Genomic DNA, 14757 nt, shown 5'->3' with positions numbered 1-14757 from the left:
AGCCCCCCAAGTAGCGAACCATGTGTAAAAGCCATGGTTCCTAGAGCAGACAGGGGGTCTAATGCTTTGGGGTCCCACGTCATAGGAATGAGGAGTGAACCAAGTGTCACCTGTGTCAGTTAACTAGTTTCTTTATCTGAAGTTGCACCCCTAAAACTCAGCCCAACACCCAGACCCAATGGGGGGGTGGGAATTCCCAAGGTTCATCTTCACAGCAGTGACCCGGATCAGAAGTGGGGAAGCATCAGAGCACAGCACACACACCATTCACTCCAGGACTGTGTGGATCCCAAAGCTCTGTCTGAAAATGTCCTGGGGGCAAAGCTAAGCCCAGTAGGCTCCATCCCATATCCCAAGGGCAAAGCTGAACCCACTAGGCTCCATCCCATATCCTAAATGCAGCCTCTGGAGTGACATGGGAGAAGGTTCTTGAAGGCAGATCCTGGCTCTGTGGATGAGAACACATCTGCCTGCTCAGAGGATGAGAAGAGGTAAGGAAACTTAAGGGGCTCCCAGCTAGAGACTTGCCCGCATCTTCCACCTGTGTCTGGTCTAGACTTGGGAATGGTGCTGGACACACTGGTTAGAGTTGAGATGTTAGTCTCATGTAGCCAAAGCTTGGGGAGGGTCCTAAGCGCAGCCCCGGCTGAGACCTCTACACTCCTGACTTCCCAGATACCCCTCACACCTTATGCCTAGTTGGATGAAGGGAGAATTGGTGTGATGAATGGAAGGGAGCCCTGATCATCAGAACTGCTTGGGTATAGTAGACCAAGAGACCAGATGTCCCTGCCTGCTTCCTCTTCCTAAGGAGGCAGAGGATGCTGCCTTTGGCCTCTCCTGGAGGCACTCCAGAGGCCAGTCAGAACAGAGGGGTAAGCAGCCAATACAAACACTTTCAAGCTTCCTTAGAACCCAGCCCCACCCCATACTGGCTCTCTCTGACTCAGACTCACTGTTCCGTTCTTTCCCTAGCTAGCATCTTTGCAGCATTCCTGCCCAGTTCTGGGCTCAACCTCTTCTGAGCCCTAGAATTTCCCAAGGCCTGACACTTCTGCATGGAGGAGCTGAATTTCCTCTAGCTCTGGTCTGCTAGGGCACAGGAGTGGGCGGAGCTTCCTCAAGCCAACCTGCCACAGGGAGTGTAAAGCCTTCCCAGCAAGTGCTGGAGGGCACAGGGAAGTCCCCGGCAGCACTTCACAGGTAATTCCGCTCAGCCTCTCTAAAACACAGAGGACAGGGTGCCAGCATTTCATTTAGAAGCCAAAAGCCCAGAGCAAACAGAGTGTGGAGGAGGGAAAGAAAACAAGGGCAGATGTGGTACACCAAGCCACCATGCCGCCACAGAGCCCAAGAATGGACAGCAGACCTGACTCCCTCGCTCTCCTGGTGTAGTTGCCATCCCAGTCAGTTCTTACCCACCACTGGCTAGGGCTTGTTCGCTACTAGCCCTTTGCCACTAAGCCTGCATTTGCATATCCCACTGGTGTGTCCTTGTAGAAAGCCAGAGCTCAGAATCAGTGTGATGTGCTTGCTGAGTCCAGAACATGACAGGCAACTTAGCCCAGGTGGGGCACCAAGGAGGAGATGTAGCTGTCTCCAGCTCCCCAGAGGCCTGGTGACTCACCCAGGGATCTCATGGCAGGGGAGGCTCGAAGAAGGAAGGAAGCCTGTGCAATGGAGCTACATGGAAACTGATGAACCAAACCTGGAAGGGCCCATTCTCTTCTCAGAGCCCGAAGGGAAAGCAGCGGCATTCCAGAGTGGTCCTGGGAGGAGCAGTACCCCAGATCCACAGGTTCCCCATGAAAGGCCAAGGAAGAAGGGCTGTGCTCACCCAGCACTGTGCAGCTGCCCTGAGCATTCTGACACTCAAGTTCTTTATTATTATTATTATTATTATTATTATTATTATTATTATTTTATTAGCTGCAAATACTGGAATGCATTGCAAATACATTGCTATTCAGAAGGAAGCCAATTTTTCACTAAGGAAATTCAGAAGTCTTCACTGATGCCAACACCATCAGCACAAGGCACTTGGCATGGCTTTTATTTTATTATTATTATTAATAATAATTACTATTATGACTAGGGTTTTTGTTTGGTCGGTTAGTTTTGTTTTATTTGTTTTTTAAGACAGAGTTTCTCTCTGTAGCCTTGGCTGTCCTGGAACTCCATCTGTAGACCAGGCTGGCCTTGAATTCCACCTACCTCTCTCTTCCTCCCTAGTGATGGGATTAAAGGTGCGTGCCACCACTGCCCAGCCATGGCCTCTCTCTCTCTCTCTCTCTCTCTCTCTCTCTCTCTCTCTCTCTCTCCTCTGTATGTGAGTGTGATATATATACATATGGGTATGGGGGTGTGCATATGCCCACGTGCACACACGTGGAAGCTGGCGGCTGACAAGTGGGTACTTTCCTTTAGCACTCCCTCTTTGTTTTTTGAGATCTCTTCCTGAAGCTGGAGCTTAACAGTTGATTAAACTACCTAGCCAGCTAGGCCCTGGAATCCTGCCACCTCCATCTTTTAGCACTGAGATTAGAGACGTGCGCCACCACATCTGGCTTTCTGCATGCTTATATGCGAGCCCATCAACCAGCAAGCCACCTCCCCAGGCCCAGCACTTTTTTTTTAATGCTGACAAAACTGGATCGGCAGAATTATGTTTGCATCACTTAACTGACTGAGAAACTTGGGTTCAGTGAGGTTGAACTGCCTTGTCCAAAGGCTAGTGAGTTGCTGGCAAGAAAGCCTGGAAACAGAACTGGGGCTGGGCAGAGAGTTTTGGGTGTCTCCCTGGGAGAGGCAGCATACTACACCTACCTGTGATGCATCAGGCTGCCCCTCTTCATTTGATCCCTGTAGCAGTTCAGGAGCCTTGAACGGTGCAGCCTCTATGTGAGAAACGTGGTCTTGGAAAGAAAGACCTCCGGCTGCAGAAAGCAGGAGTGACCAGGGGCAGACCACGTAGTCTGAGGAATCTGAAAAGGATGCACAACAGGGTGTGGGAACAGAGCCACTGTGCCCGACAGCACTTGTTCCTGAGACTGATTCTGACCTATATTGACACAGAATGGAATAAACTCCACCCAGCACATAGAAAAGTATATTACAAAAGGTAGCTATAACCGGTCAAAAATTTAGCACCTACATCTGAATCTGTCAAGGACCTGAAAGTTTTAAAGTAAATAGTCAAAAAAAAAAAAAAAGTCAAGACCAGCTGGAAATTGCTGCAGACCTGAGTTCCTTGTGGCTGTTCAGGGGCAGCAGCTGGTCACAGAACAGATCTACAGCAGTTTGTCAGATCCCTCAGGACAGGAGACAGGAGTGAGTGTTCAGGAGGTAGAGAAGCTAAGGCATAGGTGTGTGGCCTCCTTCCAGTGACTGGTGCTGGGACTCTGTGTCCAGAGGAGGCTGTGTGGCCTCACACGCCCTGATGTTGATGCTGGGCTGCTAAATCAGAGGGCTTCCAAGTCGATACCTAAGTGTAGGTTCTCTGTATTTCCTTCATCTGCCAACTGAACACCTCATTCCTCCAAATCGCCTTTCCATCCTGTCTCCTTTAACTATTTCTGTGAATAATTCTTCCCATAGAAGGCTCTGCAGAGACCTCACAGGAAGTAGGGCCTCTTCTACTGTGTCTAGGAGACCTTGGTATGAATAAGAAATGACCAGGTAGGGGCACTTCTGTCCTGGACTCAGCCTTGGGACATGAAAGCCCTTCTGTACCTCAAGGCCTGGCTTCACCCTGTGACCATTTTCTCATGGACCTGTCCATATAGGTGCTGCAGGCTCAGGTCTTCCTGGCCAACACTGTCAGCCTGTTCACCTGAGTGTACTCACATTCCAACGGGTCCCTCCTAATTTCCATGCCCTCTGTGAACCATCACCTGCCAATTGCCTCTGCCCCACCTGGACCATGACTGAAGACCATGACTGAAGATGGCCAGATAATCCAGAGATCATCATCATCATGAGCTAGAAGCACAGCTCCTCCATCAGGACAACACCCCACCTGAGGAGGGGGATGAGCCCTCGGCTCCAAGGATCCAAGGTGTAGAATATCCTGACACCTTCATTTTCTCCACATCTCAGCTTGGTGACTGTTCGTATTAACCTCCCTTGTTTAGAACATGGGTTCCGCCTTCTGATGGGACAGGGTCTGACAGAGTGTGGGCATGTCCCAGGTGTCAGAAGAGGCCTGTGTTGCTGCCTCTGGTCTCTATAAGCATTACGCAAGCCCACAGCAGAGGCTTTGGTTCTTGGTTCTTCTGTTGTGTGGCACAAGCCTTGGACATAGGCCACCTCTCACTGCAGCTGCCTGGTGGGTATCATTTGTGGTCTTTTTCTGAAAGTGTAGGGTTGATCACAGATGGGGAAGATAAGGGAGTTCGTTTAGGAGGCTTTACTTTCAGTGTCCTGTGACTCAGCTGCCCCCAAACACTCTCTTACCATTACGTAGGTCTTCCAGGAGCCGCTCAGCAGCCAGTGACAAGAGGGACCAGATTTCCTCCTCAGAGAGGGCTTCTCCTCTGACCTGCAGGGCACTAGCAAGTGTCACGGAGGCCACACTCATGCCTATGAAGACACACACATAACAGCGCACTGTAATTCGGGAAATGCTCTATCACTCCAGCTACTTGGTAGTGTCTGGATCTCCTGCTCCCATCCTCCACACCTCTTAGGCACAGGGCAAGCAGACTGGAGAAGTAAAGGCATTCAGACAGGTCTGTGGCTTCCTGGTGAATGAGCAATAAATTGATCAAATTAACTCTCAGATGAAAGGTTGAAGAAGTGACAAGAAACATGGAGCAAGTACCCCTCCTCTAGGAGAGTACCCTATACCAGGCACATCTCTGTCTGGGAAACCAGACTAACAACATTTTAGCCTGAGACACATGCGTATACCTTGCCAGTGTTTGCTTGCAGAGAGCCTAAATTCCAGAGCAGAAAGAAGCTGCAGGAAGCACCCCTGCCAGGAGAGCAGCCTTGTTTCCTTCTAGAAGGATCCTTTAAACCAAAGCTGACATTTCAACTTGCCCCCCACCCCCAAGACGCCCTCACTAATCTCCAAAGCCCTGCTGGAGGCAGCTAGAAGGGCTAAGGCTTTTCCTAATCTGTTTGTGGCAGCAGAGCTTTTTCTGCAGCCAGAGCCTGGAAGGCAGGTGTACCTTGTCAGGCTGGCTAGAGAACCCACAGGCAGCCTGGGCCTCCGTGCTGAGCAAAGATGGCTGCCCACCGCCGCTCAGCACCTAGGGTGGAGGCCCCTGGCTCTTCCAGCTGCACCTGGACACCTGGAGGGGGCTCTGGGAGCAGTGACTTGTCACAAGGACTCTATGAGGGCACCTATGGTCTCCAGTCAGTGAGGAGACTCTAGGCAGCCCGAGCATGGCAGCCATGGTTGTGGCAGGCCTTGTCCTTCTCCCTCATTCCCTCTGCCTTGCTAAAAACTGATAGACTGCATTCCTAAAGCTAGCCACCAAGGTCCATTCCCTTACTTGGCCACTTCCTCCTCCTGAGACTCACCACCAGGGTGCAGCCAATCAAAAGCTTCCCTTTAGCTCACCTAATTAACATGCCTAATTAAATTTAAACACCTCATCCAAACATGGGGTTTCCTCATTTACCTTTATAAACCGCCATTTGCCTATGGGCAGTGTCTGTCTCCTCTCTATCCAGAGGCAGTCCTCGGTCCTCCCAGGACAAATGCCCATCCTCCCTCTCCCTTGTTCCCTTCCCTTCCCCTCTTCCTCTTTCTCCTGTCTTTGTCCCTTATTCCCTGCCCTGTGTCCATCTGGGGCAAATCAATCTGCTCTGAGCCCACTGACTCTGAGGGTGGGTCCGACACCTACAGATGCAGACACAGGAATCAGTGCCAGCAGCCAGGTGAATGTCTGAGGTGTTACATGTTCTGACTACACCTCGTGGACCATTACACAGTGCCTGTGTTCCTCAGAACCAAACCACATCCATATTTCTACAATCATATCTACCCATCAAATCTTCTAGAGATGAATTAGGACTCAACCCAGGTCTCTCCATCCTTTTTCTCTTTTTCTCTCTGTTCTGTTCTTTTCACTTTCTCTGTCTTTTCATTTTCTCCCTTTAAAAACTGATAAAGAACTATGAGCTAAACATTCCCACTTATCTGCAAGTTTCTAACTGTAATCACAGAGAATGGCTTTTATCAAAGATAAGGGAGAAAGGCTTTGATTTGCAGACAAAACTCTCAAAATTCCAAGGAGAGGCCAAGAGTAGAAGAAAAAAAAAAAAACAACTTCAATGTAAATGTTAGGCAGACTGGCTCCTAGAGAAGTCATTTCAATTCAGCAATGCCAAGGAGGAAGGAAGGCCTTGTCAGCAAACAGCCATGGGTTCTTCACAGAGCCCTTGAGCGCAGGCTTAAACCCCACAACTTTCAAAAATTAGCTCAAAGCAGGTTGTAGATTTAACATAGTTCACATACCCTTTCAGGGAAGCAAAGGAGAAAACGTAGGGACTAAGACTGGTAAAAGGTTTTGGGAACATAATACCAAGAAAATAACCTATAAAAGGGTGTTTAAGTAATAAATAGGACATCGGTGAAATATTTTGCTCTGAGAAAAATCCCATGAAGAGTATGAAAAACAAATTTTACTAAGATAAAAAAATTTTAAAACCACATCTGGGAAAAGGGCACACATATTTAAAGTGTATACTTTTAAATTCTCACAACCCATCAATAAGAAAAGGGATTCAGAGACAGCTCAGTGGTCCAATCTCTTGCTTCCTAAGCATGAGGACATGAGTTCAAATCTCACAGCACCAGTAAAAGCTGGCTGCAACATAAGAGCCTATAGTTACTTCTACCATGTAGGAGGAACAGACAGTTAAATATCCATAAGTTCACATGCCAACTAGCCTGACATGCAGACAGGCAGCGCTGTCAGGGTTGCGGAGGGGGGGGGGGGCACTTTCTCAAACAAGGTTGAAGGTAAGGACCATCCCCATGGTCATTCTCCAAACCTGTGTGCGCGTGCCATGGTAAGTGTATATCCACACTCGCCTACATGAACACTTGCTCAGTTGTACAAACACACACAAGAAAATAAACAGTGTAATTAGAAAATGACAGACATGTCCCCAAAGATATTTGCACAGATACCAAATTAAGCCCATAAAAATATATTAAACATCATTAGATATGAGAGACATTCAAATTAAGGCCACAATGATGTGATACTGCAAATCCCTCTGGAATTACTAAGATAAACATTTGTCATAACCCAGATGCCAGCGGGTCCACGTAGACACCCAATCTCTCACACAGCCAGTGAGACTGTGAAGCCGAAGGGTGTGCTGGAAAACAGCTTGTTAGTATCTTATAAAATTAAGCATGCAATTGCTATATGACCCTGAATAAACAAGTAAATCTGAACACACATGTAAACACACATGCTCACATGCAACATGCATGTAAACACACATGCTCACATGCACTCAGGTCTCATCTAAGTGTGGAAGCTCTGCTCGAGCTCACTGGAGTTGCTGACCCCAGACATGTGATAAGCGTGTGCATGTAGACACACATATGGACTGAGACACTCTCGAAACCCAAACACCGAACTCCTGCACAAAGGCCACACTGTGTGCAAGAGGCACATTGGGCTTTGTCAGAAATGCAACTGCAAAGTCCAAATGGTAAATGTGTAGGTCAAACAACTGGAGTCCTCAAGGAAAACATTATTTAAAGAAAGGAAAGGAAGAGAGGGAGGGAGGGAAGGAGGGAGGGAGGGAGGAAGGGAGGGAGGGAGGGAGGGAGGGAGGGAGGGAGGGAGGGAGGGAGGGAAGGCGTCATGGAATGTAAAAGTAAGAGCCTTTCCAAATCTTCCTGTTCACAGAAGCAGTGAAGATATGAACAGCTCCGTCAACACCACAGGATTAGGCCGCAGCTGCGCCTCTTTTTAACCCCATCCTCTGACCTTGTTATTACCTGAACTGCCAGCATGACCACTGGAAATCTCTCAAAAGAATTATCTGTACTGGGGCTGGAAAGATGGCTCAGCAGTTAAGAATATGCACTGCTCTTGCAGAGAACACATGCTTTTTAAAAAGTAGAATCTTGAAGCTAGCCTCCAACAATGCTCTAAGAAGAAAAAATCAGTCTTCATTGACCCAATTCAGAGTTCCTCCGGTACCAACAGACGTTTCTATAGAGGCATTTTTAAAAAAAAAAATCAGTGCCAACTATTTAACATTGCAGCTGCCCATAATCACAATAGGATTGGTTGAGACAGTAAGTGAGCCAAGAATTCATAAAGTAGCTGGTGAGTGAGAAGACATCAGCCAATTAGGAAAGTCTTCAAACAGCTCCAAGAACCTAGAAAGTCACTTTTACTTGAAGAACTGTTCCAGTTCAGGGTTGTACATGTGCTCTGGACTACTTACAAGGGCTCTAAACATTCACCTCCAGTCCACCATTAGAAACCGAACAAGTCGGAAGCAGATGCTAAGCCAGACTTGTGGGCTGCTCAGCAGATGGATGGAGGCATGTCCTTGCATCATCCCTCGAAGACCTGTTGGGAGCACAGAGGTCCTTGTGCTTAAAGATAAGCACAAAGGCAAGCGGGAATGTTAACCATGAAGCACTGTCTCTTTTATGAGAGAGATGTATATCCTGTTTTCCACCCAGAAGGCAGTAATGGAGGTAGCTAATAGACTGGTGATATGCACTATCTGTAGGTCCAGGCTATACCAACCTCCAACAACCAGGACGGGAGGTGAATAATAACCCAAACGACCTATATCTGTGTGACCTATGAAATAGACCACACCAGATCCCCCTAGGTCCTTAAGATAATACATGTAGCCTATCTCCAGAACCCAGCTTCATGGAAGAAGTGAAGTACACTAGGGGTTTTGATGGAATATGGGTACTTGTGCCCTGGGGGATTGTGTTACACCAGGAAACTTTTTTTTTCAACTTGTATTGTACTTAAATATGCATACAGTAAACTGCCCAGTGTCTGAATTTAGAAGTTTGAGCCAAAAACCAGTTACTGAGTCGTGTTAAATTGGATGTCCTTCTTGCCTCACACAGATGAACACTCTGCTGGCCTTGGTGTTTGCAGACATCCCAGCAAAGACCCTCAGCAAAGACTAGGAAGACTTGTTGGATCCAGTCATTTAAGGATATTCCTCACCAACCTTACATAACTACTAAATTAACTGAATGAAGACCCCAGTGGCCACTCATAACGAAGAATGCAGGGCTTGGAGAGTAGTTAAAGGCGTAAACCACAATCAAGAACAACCATGGCACTCCTGGAGAGGACCAGGAGGGAGATTTTTCTAGAAGTGCCTTCCATATCATTTAAAATCATATTTTAATCCACTCTAGAAAAATATGATACATGCAAAGAAATAAGAAAAATTTCCCACGGGGGCTGGAAAGATGCCTAAGTGGCATGCTCTTGTCGGGGACCAGAGTTCAGCTCCCAGCATCCACATGGTGGCTTGCAACTGTATTTCCAGTCCCAAGGAATATTCTGCTGTTCTGTATTTCCTTGTCTGTATTTCCAGTCCCAAGGAATATTCTGGACTCCACTGGCACCACACTCATGTGGAGCATGAACATATATGCAGATAAAACGTGTATAAACATAAAATACAAAGAAATAAACCTTTTATTAAGTGGCCCATAAATAGAACAAAAGCCAGACAAGTCATCAATCCTAAGGAGACCCAGGTTTTGGACCTACTAGTCAACGACTTCATATTAGCTGCTTAAAAAGTTCACATTACCAACCAAATTGGTGTCTAAAGAACTGAAGGAAAGTTGGGCTTTATCCTAGCACTTGGGGGCAGAGGCAGGTGGATCTGTTGAGTTCAAGGCCAGCCTGGTATAAATGGTGAGTTCCAGGATAGCCAAGGCTTTGTAGAGAGTCCTTGTCAAAGAGGAGGAAGGAAAAGGAGAAAGAAGAGGAGGAAGAGGAGGAGGAAGAGAAGGAGGAGGAAGAAGAGGAGGAAGAGGAGGAGGAGGAGAAAGGAGAAAGAGGAGGAAAGCTACTGAGGGAAAGCAGGAGAAGGATTCCTCACTAAGTAGAGAACAGCAGTAACAAGATCGAAAGTCTAAGCAAAGACAAAAGTGCCATGGCTAAAGTGACTCATCAGAGGACTTCAAAAGCTGACATCATCAAAAAGTGGTGAGCTCCAAAGTAAAGCAATGAAGACTATCAGCCTAGGAAAAAGGAAGAAAAGAAAAAATAATGAAGAAAAATGAGCAACTGCTCAGCTCTTTGTAGGACACCATGAGCTTCACTAACTTCCTGGGAGCTGGAATCTCTGAGGGAGGGGAGCACCCTGACTGTAATGAAAACATTAAGCTGTACACAGGAGGATACACTCAGAGACCCACGGAGTACCACATCTTAATTAAACAGCCAGCAATGAACTAAAGAACATTGAAAGGAGCAAAAAGGGAAGAAGGAGCAGACAGCAAATCCTTCAATAAGACACACACAGCTGATTTATCCTGTAAACCTATGCTGGTTCAGGGACGTAACGGAGTGACGTATTCAACAGGCAGGGAAGAAAAAGGCTGTCAAGAATTCTATCCCTAATAAAGCAGTCCTTTAACTAAAGGAGAAGGGCTGGAGAGATGGCATAGCAGTTAAGAATTTCTCTTGCTCTTGCAGAAGACCCATGTTCGGTTCCCATGACCCATGTGGCACCAGTAACTACCAGTTCCAGGAGATCGGGCACTCTTTGCTGCCCTCTGTGGGCTCCTGGACACACATTGTGCATGTAAACTCAGTCAAGAACACACACACAAACACACAAATAAGTCTAAAAGGGAACTGAAAGCCAGATGGAGGCATTCCCACATAACCACAAAAACTAATTTGTTGCTGGTAGATTTGCCCCTCCCCCAAGAGCTGAAAGGGATCCTTCAGACTGAGATTAGCACATACTAGACAGTGATTCGGATCCACATGAGAAGTAAGAGCTCCAGGAAAGGTGACAGAAGAGGTCAGTTGCAACCCTTGATTTAAAAGGAAGAATATCACCTAACATGAACCGCACACATGCTCACGAGGGCCACCCTCTCTCGTTGCCAAGACTGAGAGGTCCTGGAGACCTGAAGCTGTGGTTCTTACTGTGGAAAGTGACACTATTTCAGCATCCACAGTGAGCGCAGTCCCAGTCCCGTCCTCATACCTGTTCTAACGCATAACCATGATGGCTCTGCAGGAAGGAATGTGCACACCCCCATTTTCTGTGCAAACTCCCTGTCGGACAGGCTCCAGACCTGTATCAGTGTACTATGACCTGCCCCAGGGATAGCTGGGGGCCAGAGGAGAGCGCAAGTGCCTAGAACCATCCAGATTCCTGTTTTCCCTTAGCCACAACCCTCCACACCAGCAGCCTGTGGGAGACATCCCAATGGACAGTAGTAGTCCTTGTGGGTCTACTTTACAGTCTCCACTCTGGGCCAGTTGTCAAGAACCAACCTGAAGTCTCAGTAAATATGTTCTTCAAATATGGTTCTGGAGCCAGTTGACATTTCTTCCAACGAAAACACGAGCCCACTTCCCTAGGGCTTACCGGGTGTCAAGTCAAATTCAGTGTGTTGATTGGGTCAGTCACATCAGCCTGGTTACAGAATATAAATGGGCTGTTGTCATACCCACTTTACAGATGTGGAAACTGAGGGGCAAAGATAGGATGACTCGGCCAGCATCAGATGACTTTGGGCTTAGGCTCGTGTCCCTGATTTCCAGGGCAACACACTTTTCCTCCACATTCTGCTGGCTGTGGAGATGGCATGATGCGCCTCACAGAGCAGCAGTCTGGAGAGTCTGCAGCTGAGAAGCCTTTCATCACACCACGATGCCTCTGGGCTTCTCTCCAAGTTTCTCTAAATGGTCTGGTGGGCAAGGTACTGCTGTGCAATGAACTAAAAAGGGTACTATTAACTATTAAAAGAATACGGGATCACATTTCACAGATCAGTCTGGTCGGCCGCCTAGTGAGGAATCTCTGAACACAGCACCAAGCCAATGGCACTGCTCTGGCCGACACACACAACCCCCATCTCATCTCTCGTGAACCTTCCTCCTTTATCTCGCCTCCATGGATCTCATTATCTGAGGTCGTCTGGAGTCATCTCAAGACCTAAGAACCCTCTCACCATCCCAGGCTAGGGTATGCGTTCACGGACTCAACCCTGTGCGCGTCTAGGCTTTCATGCATCCTGCCTGACAAGACTCATTGTGGTTAATGTTCAGCCTGCAGCAGCCCTCAGCCTGGTTTGGGTGCAAGCTAACACACTCTACTACCCATGACCTTCAGTGCTTCTCACGTGGTCCATGGAGGCAGCAGCTAGACTTCCGTCTGCGAGGCTGTCTTGGCAATTCTCTCTGAGACATGCTTTATTTAACATGTGTTTATTAAGGGCATAGCGTACTTGAATCTCTCAGAGTAGATAAGCAGCAAGTAAAACCCCTTACTGTTGTGAGGGCTGGGGACAGGCATGGGAAAACAAGCAATGCACGGGTAAGCAAATAAAATACCTCCATCTCAGACTGACAGGCTGCAGAGAGACTGAGGTGAGCTGATGTATGACAGCATACAGTTACAGGGAGAGAGAGGGACCTTTAACAGAATATCAGGAAAGGAATCTTAGGAGGTGGCATCTGAGCTGACACTCAGAGGTTGTGAAAGCACTCTGTGCAGGTAGGGTGGGTTCATCCAAAGCAGGAACACAAATATCATTAGGCTTAACAGAATTCAGGAACACAAGAGCCCTGCACAGTAGAGAAGGTGGTGAGAACGCAGAGGACAGAGACGGGAGGCAGAGTCACAGGGGTTAGCAGGAGCAGTGTGAGTTCTTGCCTAACAGCAGCGGGAAGCTTGGCCCGCTGGCTGCTGCTGTGCAAAACAAGCACAGTGCACTTGGAGCAAAGGCAGGCTGGAGCCTCGTGCCCAGGCCTGCCTCTGAGCAACTCTGTGTGTTTGTGTGTGTGTGTGTGTGTGTACATGACCTTCATCACTGACAAGGATTACACTACCCCGCTTGCAGGAAGAACCCTGAATCCACATGCCCTAGACAGCTGCTGATCCATGATACCTGGGTGGCCGCTTGTGACAGGCCACCTACCCCAGTGGATTCCATGTGTGTTTGTTGTCACACTATTAGGCAGTATTGACCAGGTGCTGGCTTCTGCAGGTCCTAAGTGTCTTTGACTGATTACTGGCCTTGAGCAGTGTCACTCCCTGAATTTGCTAGGCCCCTCTCCAGCTTCCATCAAGGATCCATTGAGGAGCTCTGCCCTTGGCCCATGGCTTCTAGAGAGACATGCAGCCCTCTGGAATGCCCTGGGAGGGAAGTTGGGCCCAGGTCTCTAGGCCCTATTCTTATCTCTGGGGTTGGGTACCGATGCCCACAAAGTAAAGGCATAAATGCACAGCCACAGGAGGCAGACTGTGGACAGTGCACACACCTCCTGATCCCATGGCAGCTGGTGGCCAGGCACTGCTCCTTCCTCGGGTGGCTTTCTATCATTTATTACTCTCTCTCCTTTTAACAGTCTTAGCATCTGCACTGCCTTCCATATCCTCTGAAGTATTGGCTTCCAGGTTTTGATCTCAGGTCCTGTATTATGTTCTAGTGGCTGTTGTAGCAAATTATTGCAGGCTCGATGACTTAAAAGAACATAAATTCATTTTCATACAGTTTCAGAGGCTACAAGGCTGAAATCAGAGTGAGTGCAGGGCTGCATTCCCTCCTGGTGCTTGGCAGGGGTGAGGGCTGCGCTCCCTCCTGATGCTTGGCAGGGGTGAGGGCTGCGCTCCCTCCTGGTGCTTGGCAAGGGCAGCAGTCAGGGGGCATATTCTTTGCCTCTTTCAGTGTCAAATGGTTGTCAGAATTCCTGGTTTTATGGCCACATCATTTGAGCATTGGCTCTGGAGTCGTTCTGTCTTCTCTGCCCCCATCTTGTGAGCACAGAGATGTGTGAGATCTATCTAGATAATCTAGAATCCTCTCCCATGTCGATGCTTTAACTTGGTTGCATCTACAGTCTCTTCTGCATAGAAGGTAGGCATTATAGATTCCCTAAATGAGGGTGTGGACTTCCCTCTGTTTAGTTTGTGGAAGGGTATTATTCAGGCCAAGACACGATGTGAGCTTTAGACATTGAGTCCCCAGCTTTCTGACCCCGTGGCTATGGGACCTTGTGCACTGGGATATGCTTAACCTCTCTGAGCCTCGATTTTGTTCTCTGAGGAACAGGGTCAGCAGCTGCTGCATCACAGAACTGTTGAGATTATATTGAAGCACTCAGAATAGAAAAGGAGTTGAGCTCATCCTGACTCCTGTCTTTTTCCATCTCTGCTTCGACCCTCCAGATCAGGCTTGTGAGCATCAGGGCTCTGAGCAGCTTCCAAGGCATGACTTTGAAGATATGGTGTTAATTGTTTCCATCTGTTTGCTGGGACTGAGGTACAGTAAACATCCCATTTTCACCCTCACTGAAATGCTTCAACTGTCTCAAGGCCCCCAAAATAGACTCCCCAGAAGGAACCAGGGAGGATGTGGGAATTCTAAGGAGTCACAGCTTGCAGAGAGATCTTGACCACACTGTTCTGTAACCCCACCACCCTGCTTCTTGCACCTTTGGAAAGGCATTGAAAACTATCCACCCACACTGAAATCAAGATCCAAGAGGAGTTTGCCACTAGACAGGCTGCATCTTCACTCCCCATAAATGA

The 14757-nt window shown here is 48.0% G+C and overlaps 1 protein-coding gene across 2 annotated transcripts in view; it reads right to left on the bottom strand.

Annotated features, from left to right (window-relative positions):
- The window catches only part of Frmpd2 (FERM and PDZ domain containing 2), a 101379-nt gene that overhangs the window by 73274 nt on the left and 13348 nt on the right, over positions 1-14757 (bottom strand). For both annotated transcript variants that reach the window (XM_085828920.1, XM_085828921.1), the window contains exons 2-3: positions 4456-4581; positions 2827-2984 (exon numbers count right to left, since the gene is read on the bottom strand). In XM_085828920.1, the coding sequence (XP_085685046.1) occupies positions 2827-2984; positions 4456-4581 (284 nt within the window). The remainder of the gene's footprint in view (positions 1-2826; positions 2985-4455; positions 4582-14757) is intronic.

Source organism: Mus caroli, unplaced genomic scaffold (assembly GCF_978045245.1).
Source record: "Mus caroli unplaced genomic scaffold, Mus_caroli_1 scaffold_12, whole genome shotgun sequence".
Lineage (NCBI taxonomy): Eukaryota > Metazoa > Chordata > Mammalia > Rodentia > Muridae > Mus > Mus caroli.
The sequence above is the reverse complement of the archived record's forward strand: the minus strand, read 5'-3'. Positions and strand labels throughout refer to the sequence as shown.